Source organism: Culex pipiens, chromosome 1, assembly GCF_016801865.2.
Source record: "Culex pipiens pallens isolate TS chromosome 1, TS_CPP_V2, whole genome shotgun sequence".
NCBI lineage: Eukaryota > Metazoa > Arthropoda > Insecta > Diptera > Culicidae > Culex > Culex pipiens.
The window spans coordinates 134,730,420-134,747,955 of NC_068937.1; the positions used below are offsets into that span (position 1 = coordinate 134,730,420).

Consider the following 17,536-nt stretch of genomic DNA (forward strand, 5'->3'; position numbering starts at 1 on the left):
ACCCACTTCAAAACGTTTATTTAGAAATTCTTTGGAAATATATTGACATTTAGTTGAATTAAAAGTTTGCAAAATTACGTTTAGGTAAGTTTTATATAAAATGTCCAGAGTTATATTAACTTTTATACTAAGTAGTTAGTAAACTTTATATTCAATCCAAATTATTTTTTTAATCAGTCCAGGATGCCTGTTTGGAGTTGGGAGACTGGATTTATGGTGATTTGTCAATAAATAACTTTATTTATGTTAATTTTTCGAAAGGTGTACAAACTTTTTTTGCACCTTTTTTGATTTTTGTAATAGTATTTGTTATATAACTTTTTATAGAAATCATCTTTTCATGAGCTTTATGTCATTGCTCAAAAGTAGTTTTTTCTCTCTGAACTTAATGGAGATAATAAAATACAATTTTCTAAAAAACTATTTTTGAAAATTGATTTTTTGTATGTAAAACAAAAATAGTACAGTTTTCCCTAATTTTTCTTTCCTTGTACCTAAATATTCTTTGTGAAGTCACCAAAGAGATTATAATTTGGTTCTCCAGATACAGATTTTCCAATAATTTGATATCCAAATAAAGAGAGAAAGCCCACACGAAGCTTTTATCAATTCATAATTACAGAAAAAATAAGACGCTGCTTCCTGTCAAATTGCGTTCTCACTCTCATATTTATTTACACAATATTATTTTTTTTATAAAAAAGGGTTGCAAATATTTTTCAAAGTTTTTGTCTCCCCCCAAAAACGATCCGAAAAATCAGGGGGCAAAACAAATAAGTTTTCTAAAAACTAAATAATTTCCAGGTACTTTGAAGTGCAATCGGCTGAAAGCAATTTAAAGTGCATTCCCCTGCGTTTGTAATCTCGTTTACTTTTTCATTTTTTTTGTTTTTTTCAAAAGATCTATTGTCTATTGTGAAGCTATTGTGTTTCATATGTTTATGTTAAAAAGAGTAGATAAGTTAAAAACATTTCAAAATTTTACAAAAAAATGAGGTAGCAATAATTGTTGACTTAAAATGAAATTTTCATTGCAAAAACTCAATAAACCGATTAAAAACTATTCATAATACATTTTTTTATGTTTATTTTTGAATTTGAAGTCAAATTAAGACTTTTTTTACGCCTTTTGGAATTTTCGATAATTTGGAAAAAATGGAAGCTTAGGTGTAAAAAGAGGTTTGCAATTGCCTCAACAATCAAGCCTTCAAGGCGCCTAGTTTGAGTAGGAATCCCGCAATCGAGAACGCCAAGGCAATACTGTAGAGCGAATAATTTAGATTTTTTTTTTAAATAAAACAAAATCAAATTTGTGTGGCCTGATTATAAATAAAATTAAAAAATAAATTAACAAGAGAAGCAACTTTTAAAAATATTTGTAAATGAAAAGCAGCAAAAAAAATAATCTCAAAATTCAACAACCGACCAACTACCTTATGAACCAAAATTTCTCCTCCTCTCCCAAACTAGAGTTTCTGATTATCTCATCCGTTCACAGCAATCCATGAGCATTTCCTGAAAAATCCTTCATCATCTTGTCAAACACCAAGCGTCTCCTCTCAGTTGACCAGCGCACGACGGCGTCTCGCTCGACGCCGACGCCACCCATTCTCTTCTCTCCCTCTCGCATCTCTCCATTCCATCTCTCACCGCGCAAGAGAAAAAAGTGTGTTCAAACTGCACAGCAAGCACATGGCAATGCTTGGTGAAAATAGAGAGATAACCTCCGAGAACACGCGGTACGGGAGAGAGAGAGAGAGACGTTGCAACGCTCACTTCGATCACGGACGGGAGTTTTCGTTTCAGTAGCTGTCCACTGGTCAGTCGGATCGGTGGCGTTTGCGCGCGTGCTCTTACACTTTGTGACAAATCCGTGAAACGCGTGCAGCGAGCGCTTGCTGCTGCGGTTAGTAAAAGTGTGCATAATTGTTCCTGTGTTGTTGTGTATTATTTTTATATTTTTGCACTTTTTTCGAGGGGGGAGCGGGAAACCGCATTCCTTAATTAATTGTGAAGGCTCGGCGGTGCGTCGCGTCAACTTTTCGCGACATATTAAAATTAACATAATCGAAGTAAACTCTGATTAACCTCGTAACGAATTCCAGCGTCTGCGCTGGAGGTGGTGTGGCCGGCCTACTGTGAGTGCTGTCGATGGTTGATAAACTGTGTGCAAACACTAGATGTGAGGATTTGTACAGGAAAGTGGACGCCTTGGACTCGGGAACGAACTGATAAGAGTGACCGGGATGCGAGGTTCCTTCGGAAAGGCGTTTGCTGGTTTCCATCTGCGTCACAGAGTTGTTTATAGTTGGGATCCTGTTGGAAGAGAGTGAGATTGACGTTAGACAAGTGTTCATCTTTTCATTTCTGAAGGAGAGAGAAGATTATGGAAATTCCGAACAAATCAGAGGATTAGCGACCAATGCCCGATAAGGAGTGCGGCTGAACACACAGAAAACAGCCCATATCGGTCATCGGTCAGCACAGTCGGGGCGTGTTGACTGAGTCCAAACAACTGAGCAGGCGGTGATTAGTAAAAGCGTCTAGTAGTCCTTGTGTACCGAAGATTTCCAATTCGACAGATGAGAGAGAAATTAGGGGATATTGGTCAGTAGTTTATATCAGACAATGAGAAAAATAATCTTGAAATCTGATAAAATCTTATCAATAAATAAATTTAGTTGTTCAAAACTCTACTGATCAACTTCCCCTAAAAAGACAAATTAACAGGTGTTTTCGGGCGCCTTCTCAGCGTTCGACTGCGATGATTTAAGAGGGGTGGCGTGCTCGGAGTTCAAATTCCCACCACAATACAAAAATAATCATCCCAATAAATCGTCATTGTTGCAATTTCGTGTTTGTGCTCCCTAAATAAGATCAGGAGGAACGCCCTCCCCCGTTTTAAAGTGTTGGTGTTTTCAAAATGAGTGGCGACGAAATCAAGAAAGATGCACCGGAACCGGTGGAAAATGGAAGTGCCACCGCGACGACGGAACCGGAACAGCAACTGAACGGCAAGTTGCACTCCCTGGAGACTGGCACGCCCCCCGGTGACTTCAAGCAACTCATCCTGGACGGGCTGGAGAAAAAGTCCAACGGAAGTCTGTGGCTTTGGTGAGTAAACTTTTTCCAGTGTGTATCGAAAGTAAAACGAAGTAGGCCCAGTTGGCCAAGGTCGAGGTCGCGCACGTTACTGCACTGAAGCAAAACGCACCGTTCAATAGTGGACTTTGCGCTCACGTTTGAAAATGTTAAAGTTAGAAAAAAACGTTGCTTAATCCACCTTTAGGTGGTTAGTGCCTTCCTCATAATTGGATCCTTAAGCCCTACACCCTTACCAAAAATCATAATTTTCTGAGTTCAATATCCCACTTTTTCATACGATTTTTTGAGTTCAGGAACTACAACCAAAAAAATGATTATATGGATTGAACTGAAAAAATTGTATGAAAAGTGGGATGTATAAATAACACTTAAGTGCTCCTAACTTTTGATAGGGTTGTCAGATCTTCAATGTTATGGCCTCGTTGGAAACGTCTTTTGATTACCCATCTAATAACGGGTTGCTTGATAGATCCGGACGACGTTTTCATCAAAATATATGAGATCCGGCCTCCAAAAAGTGTATAAATAACACTTAAGTGCTAATAACTTTTGATAGGGTTGTCAGATCTTCAATGTTATGGCCTCGTTGGAAAGGTCTTTCGATTACCCATCTAACAATGGGTTGCATGATAGATCCGGACGACGTTTTCATCGAAATATCTGAGATCCGGCCTCCAAAAAGTGTATAAATGACACTTAAGTGCTAATAACTTTTGATAGGGTTGTCAGATCTTCAATGTTATGGCCTCGTTGGAAAGGTCTTTCGATTACCCATCTAACAATGGGTTGCATGATAGATCCGGACGACGTTTTCATCGAAATATCTGAGATCCGGCCTCCAAAAAGTGTATAAATGACACTTAAGTGCTAATAACTTTTGATAGGGTTGTCAGATCTTCAATGTTATGGCCTCGTTGGAAAGGTCTTTCGATTACCCATCTAACAATGGGTTGCATGATAGATCCGGACGACGTTTTCATCGAAATATCTGAGATCCGGCCTCCAAAAAGTGTATAAATGACACTTAAGTGCTAATAACTTTTGATAGGGTTGTCAGATCTCCAATGTTTTAGACTCATTGGAAAGGTCTTTTTAATACCTTTCTGAAAATGTATAACATAATAGGTTTTCTTGCAAAAACCACCCTTTTTACAATCTTCCGGACATTCGCCAAAATCGTTTTTTTAGCATAACTTTTGAAGTACTTAACTAAACTTGCTGATTTTAAATAGAGACCTATGGGACCCCAAGACGGATCGAATGAGACCAATACGGTCAAAATCCGTTCATCCAGTATGGAGATAATTGAGTGACATTTTTTTTGTCCACCCACCTACACACATCCACACAGACATTTGCTCAGAACATGATTCTGAGTCGATAGGTATACGTGAAGGTGGGTCTAGATAGTCAAATTAAGGGGGTCGGGCCGAAGGCCCGAATGTCATTCGCCAGAATGTTGTTTGCCAGAACACCAAACGCCAGAAAATGTCAAATGCCAGAAAATCAAACGCCAGAATTTTGTTTTGGCAGAAAAAGTCATTCGCCAGAAAATTATTTGCCAGAAATGGTCAAACGGCAGAATGAGTCAAATGGCAGAAAATTCAAACGGCAGAAAAGGATACAAGGCAGAAATACTTATTTGGCTCAACAAAATAACAGGAGTGTTCTTGCTGATTGTACAAACTGACTGTTTTTAATAAACAAGATTTTGCTAATATTGGTATGAAAATATCGTTAAAAATTCTTTCCATACTGTACCTACAAAGATAAACATTAAAATTGCAATTTCATGTTTTCACTTCGACTTTTTTGCATGATGGTTGAAATTCACGTATAACAAATGGAAGATGATGATAATTTTTTTTAGTTTGGATTTGAACTATGGATATGACCAACAATCATTCGAACTAGCTACTTTGATTATGTGATCTAAGATGCTAAACCGTTTGCCATCAAGCAGTGCAATGAGCTATTTTACTATGGCAAACAAACAAACAAACCCGTACTTGCGGCAAATTCGCAAACAAGACAAAATGTATGCAAGCTGACGTTTCTGCAAACAAATGTTGGCGAACAAACAACGCAGACAAACTGTCAAAATGTGCGAGTTTGTTTGTTTGCCGTAGTGTAATAATGGTGGCATCAACAAAAGAACTTTTTAAATTCACTTCTGAAATTGATGCGTTCCTTACAAAATCATTTAATCTAATCTAACCCTATCGCAGCCAGTCTTTCGAGGGCATCCTGGAAAATGTCATAGGTTGATTAACGCCTAGCATCCTCTTGTCATTATTAACATTTGCAGGGCCCCAATCCATTAAATGCTTTGAAACATCGCAAACGTTAAAGCGGCCAGGCCAGCTGCATAAAAAGTACCAAGCTATAAGAATAAAAATAATAAAAAAATATTAAAATATTAAAATATTAAAATATTAAAATATTAAAATATTAAAATATTAAAATATTAAAATATTAAAATATTAAAATATTAAAATATTAAAATATTAAAATATTAAAATATTAAAATATCAAAATAAAAATATATCAAAATATAAAAATATAAAAATATTAAAAAATTAAAATATTAAAATAGAAAAAGCAAGTTTCTATTAATAGAAAATTAGCAGATTGGATGGAGTTAGGGGCGAGTCCATAGCCTGCCAAACCTACGGGAATTTACCCTATGTGCATAGGAAACATAAGAGCATTGGTTGCCTTGAAAAAAAATTCTAGATTTAATCTTTGTGCAATGTTGTTTTTTTCGGTTATATAACGAATCATTATCATTCATTATTAATGATTGAAAATATTGGTATTCAGCGCCCTCTCCTAGTGTCATGCTTTATTAGGAAAATTAGAAGACCATTTTCAATAGTAGTCATCTATTGACCATGATCATGTGTTGCGAGGTTTATAGGGCCTTGTTATATTTTTTTGTTTTATTTGATATTTTTCTGAATAAATGAGATTACTACTTTGACTATTTAAAACATCTGAAATTCTACATCACTGAAATCAATTTCAACAGTGAACTCACAATGTTGCCACTTTAGAATTAGAAACAATCTGGATTACTTTTTCTAAACCACCAATGCGCCATGGGTTTCCTATGTTTATAGGACCTTTTGAAAAAGTAAGCGAGCAATGTTCTTACTTTCAATTAGGAACGTTCAAGTTACCAACTTTGCATTTTTTTTAAACATTCAACTGTTCGTTTTTCATGCTTTGTGTTAAATATATGATTTTACCGTGCTTTGTTTTGTTATATTCTTTATCTTTTTATTGACACTTTTTGTCATTTAACCTTTTCTGCCGAATGATTTTTCTGCCATTTAAAACATTCTGCCATTCAGTTTTCTGGCAAATGATTTTCTGGCGAATGACATTTTCTGGCATATGAAAATTCGGCTTTTGAACTTTTCGGGCATTTAACCCATTCTGGCATTTGATTTTCTGGCGTTTGGTTTACTGGCAAACAACATTCTGGCGAATGACATTCGGGCCTTCGGCCCGACCCCCAAATTAAGAAGTTCATTTTTCGAGTGATTTTATAGCCTTTCCTCAGTGAGGTGAGGAAGGCAAAAACACATGTGAGCGGACAAGTATACCGATTGCGACAGAACAACAGGAAAAGAGAAGCGCAGGCCAGTTCGGGAAGAAGCATTCTCAAGCGTGAGTGAACAAGCAAAGTAAAGCAAAAAAAAAACGAGCATTTGGGTATAATTTTAGAAAATAGGAACGCGACCGAAGAAATTGTGAAAGCAAAAGCGCGTGAAGAATGGAGCAACGTGAAATGGGTTTAACTTGAGGGTACAGACAGGAGGGAAAGGTTTGGGAAAAATGGTAGACGAGAAGACGCGGGGTTCGGGATAGCAACTGGTCGCGTTCTCAACGATGACGTACTTGAAACGGCTTGGTGCAAGCAATACTGAGGGGAGGGCAGTGGGATTTCCTAGTGTACGATTTTGATTTGCAACAAAAAATCTACTTCACAATCTGCTTTAAGATTGTTTTTCTCTAGACAATGAAATCACTCGAAAAATAATAGTTAATTAACTTTTCAGCACTCAAATGAGTGGTATAATGAACATTTCAAAACTGATATTTTTGGTACTCATAAGTAGGCCATTTTGTCGCCGCAGAATGACAGAAAAATGAAGTAAAATGTAGACAGAAAATAAATCAGAAATTTTAAAAAAGGAATTTTGATGTAGTGTGCATCCCCGCTTTAGTTTTGCATGCTTTTCGATACAATACTTAAAATTTAAACTTTCACTTTATTTATTATCAACAGATTGCATGAAAAAGAAAATAGGATAACAAATTTATTCGAATCAAAGTTATTGATATAAACTTCTCTTAAATTTCTACAGTTGATTTTTGCGACATTTAGAATAAAAAAAAACAAATTCACACGTGCGCGATCGCCCTCTACCGAGCCGTGTCAAATGACCAGTGTGTGTGTGTGTGCACATGCGGAAGAGGCCGGTCGATGGCACTGTCTCTACACGAGCAGAGATAATTATTAATGCAAGATCCACGTTGGCAAACAGTAAAGTTCGTTCGCTTTTTTTGCGAATAAAAAATAATAATATTGCAACGACACTGGAATAAATTAACCCCGAGAACTCCCGAACCTCATTACAAATCCAGGAAAGTACTCGAAAAGTCCCGGAAACTTGATCGCAGTAGCCCGCCTTCAAATCATCAATCACGTGTGCCAAGCTGTTGATCGCCGCCAACTGTTCTGCACTGATGTGTTGATCAAACTATGGAAATCACAACAAATAACAACATCAATCGTGAATGAAAGATCGTCATTTTCAATGAAAAAAACCGTGAGAACCCACGTGAGTTGTCGTCACAAATCGTACGATTCGCGCTGATCGAACGAACTTCCCTCGCGATCGTGTCAGCGTTTTATGTAAGGTTGCTGCGATGGCAGCGTCCAGATATGGCGATTTTTTTTAACTGACCAGCAGTCATTTCTGACAGCGGACGCGGAATCCAAGCAAGCTCGAAATGTGGCCACTATCACGCTCAACCTGTTTACTATCTGTCTTCGAGTACATTGAGCTATAAAACAATTGCGTTCTAATCATAGCTTCAAGAGTAAAAGTAGTAATTACTAATTATAGCTACCACTATCGCCAAACCAGACGCCTGTTTGGCTTCCATGCGTGGAGCGTGCGAATCATTGCGTGTTTCTTTAAAACAACAAACAAAGGTGAAGGTTCGATTCGGTGGGAAATTTCACGAAATAAATAAATTCTTGGCATCGTAGTGGGCGTCGCCTTTCGTTGAACTGAATGCAACAAGCTAAGCAAGCTTGGTGTAGAGAAAGTCAAGCTCAAGGGGCTCGTTCTGGTCAACAGGTTTGATCGTTTCCCATCCAACAAAATTAAATTCCTGTCTATCGGTGCAGCATGGCTTGCTGTATAGCGATGAATTGTGTTGTGAAAGGTTCTCGGTTTTTGTCTTCTTCTTTCTTTGTTGCAGCCGAGAGAATTGAGGAAGGGAAGTGCTGTGGCTTTGAAAGAAATTTTCAAAAAGAGTGGGAAATGAAAGAATTATAATTAAACCCCGGCCTTGGGTGATGAAACCAGCGGAGATAACAGTTGAGCCTCCAAAAGTACAAAATTTATTGTATTTGAAATTTATTGTATTTGAAATTTTAACTTAATCTTCAAGGTCGTTAACGATCAAATTTTCGTGGTTCGTTATTTCGATAATTCTAGCGGCGATAATCTTATCGACGATAACGCATTTTTGAAATCTTTCAAAAATTTACTTAATCCATCAATATTATGTTCAATTTACAATGCTTTCACTAAGAATATATATTTCGATAAGTAGAAGTTTCCGTTTTTTTTAGAAATATCCAAATTTTCATAATTTTTTTTCAAGCGAAGCGAAATTTGTATGCTTTTTAACTTTTATTAGAGTTTGTGTTTGTTTAAAACTAAAATTTACACAAAATACGTATTTTTCGAAAATACTCATAATTTCATTATTTGCAACGTGGGTATCAAATAAATTTATAATACACCTGTCTAGTTGTTTTGCAATCATTAAGTTCCAAAATTTGTAAGTACAGTCCAGACTCGATTATCCGAAGCCCTTGGCAATTTTTTTTCGTTGTCTTATTGATTGTTGAGCTTAAAATATTCTAAAAAAATATAATTTTTAAATCAAAGATGGCGGCGATGAAATATTGATAACATGTATTTTTTAATTTTATAGACAACCAACCATAAGAATTTTACTAAAATTTTGTCGCAGAACTCGAGTTTGATGTTAAAAGTAAGAAAATAAAAATACATTTTTTTTGTTCGTGATTCGATTATCCGAAGTCCCATTATGTTTTACACCGTGACGTCATTTGACAGCTCGTGTGCACTGTTTACATGGTCTTCGTCATGGCTTTCTACCTAAGGTACCCGCGATTGAGTGTGTAGTAGTGCGGTTGTCAAAATCGCTATCTCTGACTCTCTCACTCCACTGACACTGACATTGTTTATGTTTTGGTTTTCCTGGCACGGTCCATTGTTCTTTTGTTATTGTTTTGGTTTTAGTGGCACGGAGTCATGCACTCACACTAATGCAAAGCAAGATGGCGAGTACCTATGATATACAGCCTTGGGTCTTCGTCGATTTTCGACGAATTTCCCCGAACAAAATCGACGACCGCATCGAACACTCCTTCTAACCTCCAAATCGAGTCAGCGTAAAACCTATAATACAAACCTTCGCATCAGTGCTGAAAATGTCAGGGGTCATGACGCGAAAATCGGCGACGCTGACACGAATTTTTCATCTCATAAACAAACCCGGCGCAGTCGTGAGTACTCTAGCTCACTGAGCAGCTGCACTGCGCGGCAGTAATCGACCAACGCTCGTTCGACGTTGCACGCACACACATAAAAAAACAAGTTTTTACACAAAAAGTACTTATGCGTGAAATAGTAATTTATGCAATAAGTTGCAAAAAGAGGATGAAATGGAGGATGAAAAAATCAAGTTTTGCAACGAGTTCCCTACAACAATTTTTTGCAATTCCGAAAAACACTCATTGAGTGAAATTTTAAGTCAAATTTTCATGTATTTTGTCAATCAATAATTTAAATCAAAAAAATGTTGAAAAGTGTTACTTTTCGAAACAAGTGCTGTAGAACTTTTCAGCATTTATTTTGTAAAAGTGTTGCTATTCGATTCTGTTATTTTTGGTACAGAAAAGTAGGCTATTTCGTCGTTCAAGAATGAACCATTCAATTATTTAAAAATTGTCAAAATAGGGTTTAAGGAAGATTTTACGAGTAAGTCATATGACACGAATTTAGTGAGTGTATCTCTTTTTTTCACGTCTCTCATTCTCCAGCAGCCGACCGGCACGAGTCAGGCGGCAGTGGTTGAACAGACACAGTAGAGCAGTAGGCTTACAGTCGCATGCTAGCAGTGAACTGACATTTTGGTTTGCTTCATGTGTACGCTGGGTCGAACACTTTTTGCAGGCCTGCTTCGGATAATCGAACTTCGGATAATCGAAACTTCGAATCGGATTTTTTTTTGCGCAAAAAATTTGGAATTTTATAAAATTTCAAAATATTTTTGAACTAGCCCAAACATGCTAAATATGATAAGTAATAGATTTTAGATTGTTTTAAGTTGATTAGACTTCAACTTGCATAAAAAATTTTAAGTTTTTTGAAAAAATATTTTTTTGCCAATTTTCTAGGGGGGGGGGGGGGGAGGGAGGGTACACACCCGAAATGTCAAAATTGCGTAGTGGTACCAACATTAGAAAAAAAATGTGACCAAAGCACACTTTATTTTGTAATGTTGGTACCATTGCGTGTTTTTTATTGCGTGAACTCATTTTGCATCATTAGTTCGTCCATACAATTTTTCATACTATCCATACATAAAAGTCATTCAAATATTAAAAAAAAAAACTGTTTCTTGACGACGCATTTCCTGATCGATTAGGTGTCTTCGGCAAAGTGGCAGATATAATACATAAGATACTTATTTATTAATTGGACTTTTCACACAAAAAAAAGGAAAACAATTTTGGTGATGTTTTAGATTACAAAAATGCCATATTTTGTGCTATGACAAAAGTTAGTTAAAATTCATTGGGCAGTGTTGCCAGTTAAAAAAATCATGATTTCTGGAAATTTTGGGAAGAAAGTCGAAACTAATATTTTGCCATTATTTTTAGATGTAAAATTAAATAAAGAACTAAGAAATATTCAAAAATTACACAAAAGTAATTTTTGAATATAATTTCAAGGCATAATCTCGAGTGGTCGAATTTCAAAAAGCCGAACTAAGTGAATGGCCGAATACTCTGGCTCTAAAATGAAAATAAATAACAACTCGTTCTCCACCTTTCCCGTCTCCAGGCTCATGTTCATCCTCTGCCTGACGCCCAACATCCTGAACGGCTTCCACGTGTCGTCGTACGTGTTCCTGAGCCAGATGCCCGCCAACTACTACTGCGTCATGCCGGACCTGCTGGCGCACGGCTGGACCCACGACGAGATCCGCAACATCTCCACGCCGGGTGGCCTCACCCGCAACGGCACGTGCACCGTCCTCGACTGGGACTACGCCCGGTTCGCCAACATGAACTACGTGGACGCGCTGGCTTGGACGACGGGCGTCACGTCCCGGCCTGGCGAAAGGACGTGCCTGGGCGTTCCGGGCTTCCAGATGCACTACGAGCAACCGGCCGGGTACTCGATCGTTCCCGAGTGGGATCTGATTTGCGAGCGGACTGCTTACCGGTCGACGGTTCAGGTGGCGCTCTCGATTGGCAAGTTCTTCGGTGCGTCCACGTTTGGGATCTTGTCCGATAAGTACGGGAGGAAGAGCAGCTTCACGATCGCCGCCATTTTGTACATTGTGTCGGGGGTGTTGACCACGTTTTCACCGGTTTATGCGCTGCTGCTGCTGGGAAGAATCGGGTTGGGAGCTTCGGCTTCAGGCGTGTTCTATCCACCATTCGCGTTACGTGAGTTACGGATGGAGATTTTTTGGAGGCGTTACTTTATAACATTTTTTTGGTATCCCATTGCAGTTACGGAGAACGTCGGCGTTCGGCACCGATCCTGGATGAGCATAGCGTTCAACTTCTCCTACCCAATTGGCATGCTGATTCTGGCCGCGGCCGCATACTACATCAAGCCGTGGCGGGATCTATCCCTCGCGCTGACCATCCCATCCTTCCTGTTGATCATTCACCTGTAGTAAGTATCAGGTTGACTCCCAACTTGATATCCGACTAACCGACTCTCTTACAGCTTCCTGGTGGAATCTCCCCGCTGGTTGCTGAGCAAGGGTCGCGAGCGACGTGCCTACCGGATGGTCTTTGGCCGCAAACCTCCGGCGGAACTGTGCGACAGCAGCGACAAGGAGCTGAGTCCGGAAGAGCTTGCGGCAGCCAAGGACGTACCGGAGCCGAAGGTTCCGTTTTCGGTTCGCGTCAAGCGATCGTGCAGCGAGTTCACCAAACTGTACGGAACTCCGGCGCTGTGCCGACGGGCGCTGATCTGCCACTTTACGTGGTGCGTTACGTCGCTGTGTTACTACGTAACGGGTAGGTTTTTGATTTGGGGATGCTTGAGGTTATGTTTCGGATCTTGATCGATTGATTTTCTTGCAGCCCTCAATGCGGACAACTTTGCCGCTAATCGGAACGTGTACGTGGCCACAACCGGAACGGTGGACATAATTTCCTACATTCTCTCAATGGTGGTGCTGGCCTACTTTGGCCGCAAGAGCACCTCCTTCTGCCTGTTTCTGTACGCCGGAATCTGCCTGCTGGTGGTGCTGGCCATTCCCAAGGAGAACACCACCCTAATCGTAACGCTAGCGATGCTCGGTCGGCTAGGGATTTCCGCGGTCTACGCCGTAGTGACCCTGCACACGGCCGAAATGTTCCCCACGGAAATCCGGAACACGGCGCTCGGGATCTGCTCGACCATGGCGCACGTCGGCTCGATGGCCGCGCCGTACATTGTGGATCTGCTCGGCCAGCTGGCGTGGTGGATCCCGTCGACGATTTGCGGCACGGCGGTGCTGCTGGCCGCACTGTTTACGCTGATGCACCCGGAAACAAAGTCCGTGGCGCTGAAAGATCACGCCAAACAGGAGGTGGAACCGACGACGCCCGATCGGGAACCGATGAAACAGTAGGGTAGGGCTGGCTTAGGTAGGTTAGGATAAGGACAATGAGAAATGCAAGTTTAAGGCGGAGGCGGATGTTCCGGATGAGTTGTTGTTGATTGGGGTCAGAAAATGGACCGGAAGTGGGACGTTGGGACAGGTGCAAGTGCCATTACCGTGGACGTAGAAATAATTGATATTGTTGAGCAAGTGTGTGGATCTGTCCATATGCCGAAGCTTTTATGGTGTTTTGCAAACGTCAAACGCATTCAAATTTAGGCCGGAAGTTTTCTAGGGTTGCTGAGAAAACAATGAGATAAAAAATACTGAAGCAAATTTTCAGTTATTCATTTGACGAACCAAACTGTCAAAATCATGCACGCATAATCTAGAATACCCATTTGTTCAGATTTTATAACCCAGAAAATTTTGTTAAAAATGTTTAATATTTTTAAATAATAGCGAAAAATCTAAAAAATTAAACAAAATTAACATAGATTTTTTTTGAGTTTCTTATTTTGAAATTCAAAATAACTAATTTCTAAAATTAAAAAAAGGATGATTTAACCTAAAAATCCAAAACTCACCTCCAATATACTGATCAATCCACGGCCGAAAGAACCCCACGTCGGTGTAAACTCCCGGCGACGCCGGAGCACCACAACCGGCCCCGTACGAAATGATCCCACGCAGCGTGTACGGCGACCGCGCTTGATCTTCGCTCTCTCCGTTAAGCACCTGTTCCAGGGTCAACCTCCGACGACACACCAATCCGCCACCGGAATCTCCCTGCAAAACCCCCGCCACGTTAGAAGAAAAAAAAAAAGGTTAGGTTAGGTTAGGAACCACATCAAAGCTCAAATACCCATACCCTGCACGCATCGGCGAACCCAATCGCGCAAAACATTCCACAGTTGGGAGTGGCCGGCGCCACCACCGGTCCCAGCCGTTCGACGCACTGCTCGTACCCGAGCGGCTGGAGCGGCCCGTAACGCAGCGTATCGCTGCCGGGACCGTAAAAGCTGGCCGATCCGTACCCGAAAATGTGACACTCTTCTTGGTCTTCGTCGCCGCCATTTTGACTTTCTAGGTTAAGTAGGTTAAGATTGGACTGCGCCGGCCGGTTGACCGGCCTGGACGGTAATAAAAGTGTAACGTGAACGTCGTCATCGAGCCCGCCGAGGTTGGGTTGTTCCGCCGCGGTCGGTCGCACGTGGAGCAGCGCAATGTCGGCGGCCAGCGTCACTCTGGAAAGAAAGTCCTTAGAACAACACCAGTTACCCCTATCGAAAATCGTACCGGTTAAAATCCGGATGGCTAACTCTGCGGTCCACCTTGTACAGCGCCGATGCTCGACTTTCGTTCAACGCTCGTCCTCCAATGTACGCGTAAATGGATCGATTCTGGCTGGAAAACAAACAAAACCCTACAAGACCATCCGTAACGACCCAAACCTAAACATAACCTACAAACCGATCACGCAATGGTTGGCCGTTACGATCCACCCGGAACCCAGGTACGTTCCGCCGCAAAAGTGCGTCGGAGGAGCTCCTGCTTTCTTGAGCGGAACGCTCTGCAGCGACACGGCGAAGCTAAACGACGCAGCTGGCCATGATGATCCGCGGGGAACCTCGACGCCGTTGATGATTGGGTGGGAGTGGGTCACGTGGAGGGTTAGCAGGGCAAGTGTCAAAATTGATCGAATTAGAGAGAACATTTTAGCGCATCGTTCGACGAAGCAGGCGGCGTACTGACTACCTACTTTGAGACAGACAGTCTTGCCGAGTGATGTTTTGAGGAGGTGAGTTTGGAAATTTAAGCGATTTGAATTGAACACTTGGGTAAACATGGGCGATGACGAGGAAGCTCGTTTCATTTGGTTTTAATTTTGATCGTTGTGTCAAAAAGATGATTTTACTTTAAACATTTGAATTGAAAAAAAAATACAAAATAATCGAAAAATGTGATTTGATCCAAGAACAAAAACATGGCAAAAATTTGAGAGAGGGAGTCTTGAACGTCTTGAAAGAGATTTCAGTCAGCATTCATCATCAACATCGAAATTTGAATGCTAACACACCAGCGCATGTCAACATCATCATTTTGTAGCGACCGTCAGTGAACGCACATAAAGTTGGAACGAACAAAAACTGAGCTCCGCACTCAAGCAGCCTCTCTCTTTCTTGCTCGTGCGTTGCTGCGAAGTGACAGATTCTCTCGAAAATGTTGTCGAAAAGGCTCCGCCCATTGCATGAGTTTATTTTCACGAAGGCTTGTTTGAGGGAATTTTCTTTTCATCGTTCTTGAAATTTAATTGAATTGCAATTGGTTAAAATATACTTTATTGATTATACAAAATAAATGGAAAATAATAAATCTTTTAAAATTTGTAATTGTTAATATTTGAATGTATAGAATATAGTTCTGATAAGGAAAGAATGTAATAATTGTATTATTGTGTTTGATATAATTTTGAAGTAAATTTACCAAAAATAATTGTTAGTAAAATGCTTTAAGTCATGTTCCCAAGTGGCAAACAAGTGACAAAGCTGCTTTAACAACTTGTTCTACAAGTTTGCTACAAGGGTTAATGTCTTTGATTTTTTTTTTAAATTCACCTTGTTTAAATTTTACGACGCGAGCCGATTTGTTGTTAATTGGGTTAGTTATAGAATAAGGAAAATAAACTCAAAATAATTTAAAAAAATGTTAGTTTTTTTTTAGTGTATCTTATTCCTATTATATATATTATTTAGAAAGGAATAAAATGAATGTTTTATTTTTTGTTTAAAGACGACAATAATTTTGCACAATTTGTTATTTTCATGAGACTTTTGTTATTTTTTTATATGGCATTTTTATTTGAAGAAATATTATAAAAAATGCTCTACGCAAAAATTATTGAGGCCCAAAGGCCTCGGCAAACAACCGCTAGGTTTTCTACCATTCAATGAAACAGCCCGAGGGCTAACACCACCCGTTTGTCAAGTTGTTATCTAAAGAACAATGCGTTACAGTTTTTTTTTATTTATTTAATAATTTCGATGTCATCCTGAGTGTATTCAGATATTATGTAACTCAATCAAAAGATGTTGATCACGTTGCTACGCGTCTTGAAATTAATTTGATTTTTTTTTATTGAGAATTGGTTACTTAAGGAAGGATGGGCAATTCCCAAAAAGAAAAATTTGGTGTTGCCTAGGGTGTTGCACAATATTGGAAGAAACCATTATGGGATTCAATCCGACTATGAGATTATAAAAATGTAAGAACAGATTGATATTCAGTTAAAAAGTCGAAATAAAAAAACAGGTGGTGTTAGCCCACGTGCCAGTTCAGAACGAAAGAGAACCTGGCGTCCATTTTCCGAGGGAATTAAATGTGTTTATTTAGAGCAAAATTGTAAAATTCTGTGGAAAACATTGCGTTTAATTCGAAATTAAATAAATCCTTTTTTTTCATCAAAATTTAATTATTTATATTTTTTCCAAGAAATTCATAAATCTATATATTTTGACAGCAGGTAGTTTGTCGGGTTAGGGATTAAAAAAAAAACAACTCCATTTCTATTTCCGGCAAAGAGTCTTTGCCAAAGACCGTCAATCAGTTTAGACTGACTGTAAACAAGATTCTGTTACACCTATACTGCCGTTCTACGCATAATTGTCCCATGTTCAAAAAAGGGCAACAGAGAAAAACGCGATTGAAATTTTTCGATCGATTTCTGTGTTTCTACGCATAATTGTCCCGTGGGTTGCTATTCGCCCTATATGTCCCTAATCACCCCGGGTCACATTTTATCACCCTTATTTGTAATCCTCTTACAGCTAAACAGGTAAACAAGATGAAATGCTTCTTAAAATTCATGATTTAGTGATAGAAAATACTTGGTGGGACAATTATGCGTAGAAGTTCAACGATGGGACAAACAGACTTGGTGTTGTTTTCAATGATTTTCTGAACAAAGTACTAGATTTTATGTGTTTTTCTGAAAGTATACTTAAAATTAAGCTTAAAAATGATAATAAGTCAGAATCGTCAAAAAATGACATGGGACAATTATGCGTAGAACGGCAGTATAGTATTGGTTGATAATTCAAGCTTCATTAGATTGAGTGATTTAAAGAATCAACGCGGAATTCTTCTCATATGGCTTACGAAAACCATATTTTCGTTAAGCAACAGTTTGGCATGGCAAATATTGAACATGATGACATTATGGTTGGTGCCAATTCTTCAGAAAAGGCAAGACAGAGGA

At 39.3% G+C, this 17,536-nt stretch overlaps 2 protein-coding genes across 6 annotated transcripts; one reads left to right on the top strand and one right to left on the bottom strand.

The window, feature by feature from the left end:
• Positions 1-1,776: 1,776 nt before the first annotated feature.
• Positions 1,777-13,717, top strand: LOC120418338 (organic cation transporter protein). Of its 4 annotated transcripts, none has more exons than XM_039580678.2 (6): positions 1,777-1,906; positions 2,877-3,114; positions 11,514-12,124; positions 12,191-12,359; positions 12,414-12,709; positions 12,776-13,717. In XM_039580678.2, exons 2-6 carry the CDS (start codon positions 2,924-2,926, stop codon positions 13,306-13,308), a joined length of 1,800 nt encoding a protein of 599 aa, XP_039436612.1. In that variant the 5' UTR covers positions 1,777-1,906; positions 2,877-2,923; the 3' UTR covers positions 13,309-13,717. The 4 variants fall into 4 exon arrangements, with proteins under 4 accessions (XP_039436612.1, XP_039436613.1, XP_052562367.1 ...); XM_039580679.2 differs by having other exon boundaries at positions 1,790-1,916; XM_052706407.1 differs by having other exon boundaries at positions 1,802-1,906; positions 2,882-3,114.
• LOC120418339 (serine protease 56-like) lies at positions 1,938-16,919 on the bottom strand. Of its 2 annotated transcripts, XM_039580681.2 has the most exons (5): positions 14,748-16,919; positions 14,578-14,685; positions 14,150-14,525; positions 13,866-14,067; positions 1,938-2,316 (listed from the first exon to the last, which is right to left on the bottom strand). In XM_039580681.2, the coding sequence occupies exons 1-5, from the start codon at positions 15,152-15,154 to the stop codon at positions 2,303-2,305; spliced, it is 1,107 nt and encodes a 368-aa protein (XP_039436615.1). In that variant the 5' UTR covers positions 15,155-16,919; the 3' UTR covers positions 1,938-2,302. The 2 variants fall into 2 exon arrangements, with proteins under 2 accessions (XP_039436615.1, XP_052562368.1); XM_052706408.1 differs by lacking the exon at positions 1,938-2,316 and having other exon boundaries at positions 13,800-14,067.
• Positions 16,920-17,536: the final 617 nt, after the last annotated feature.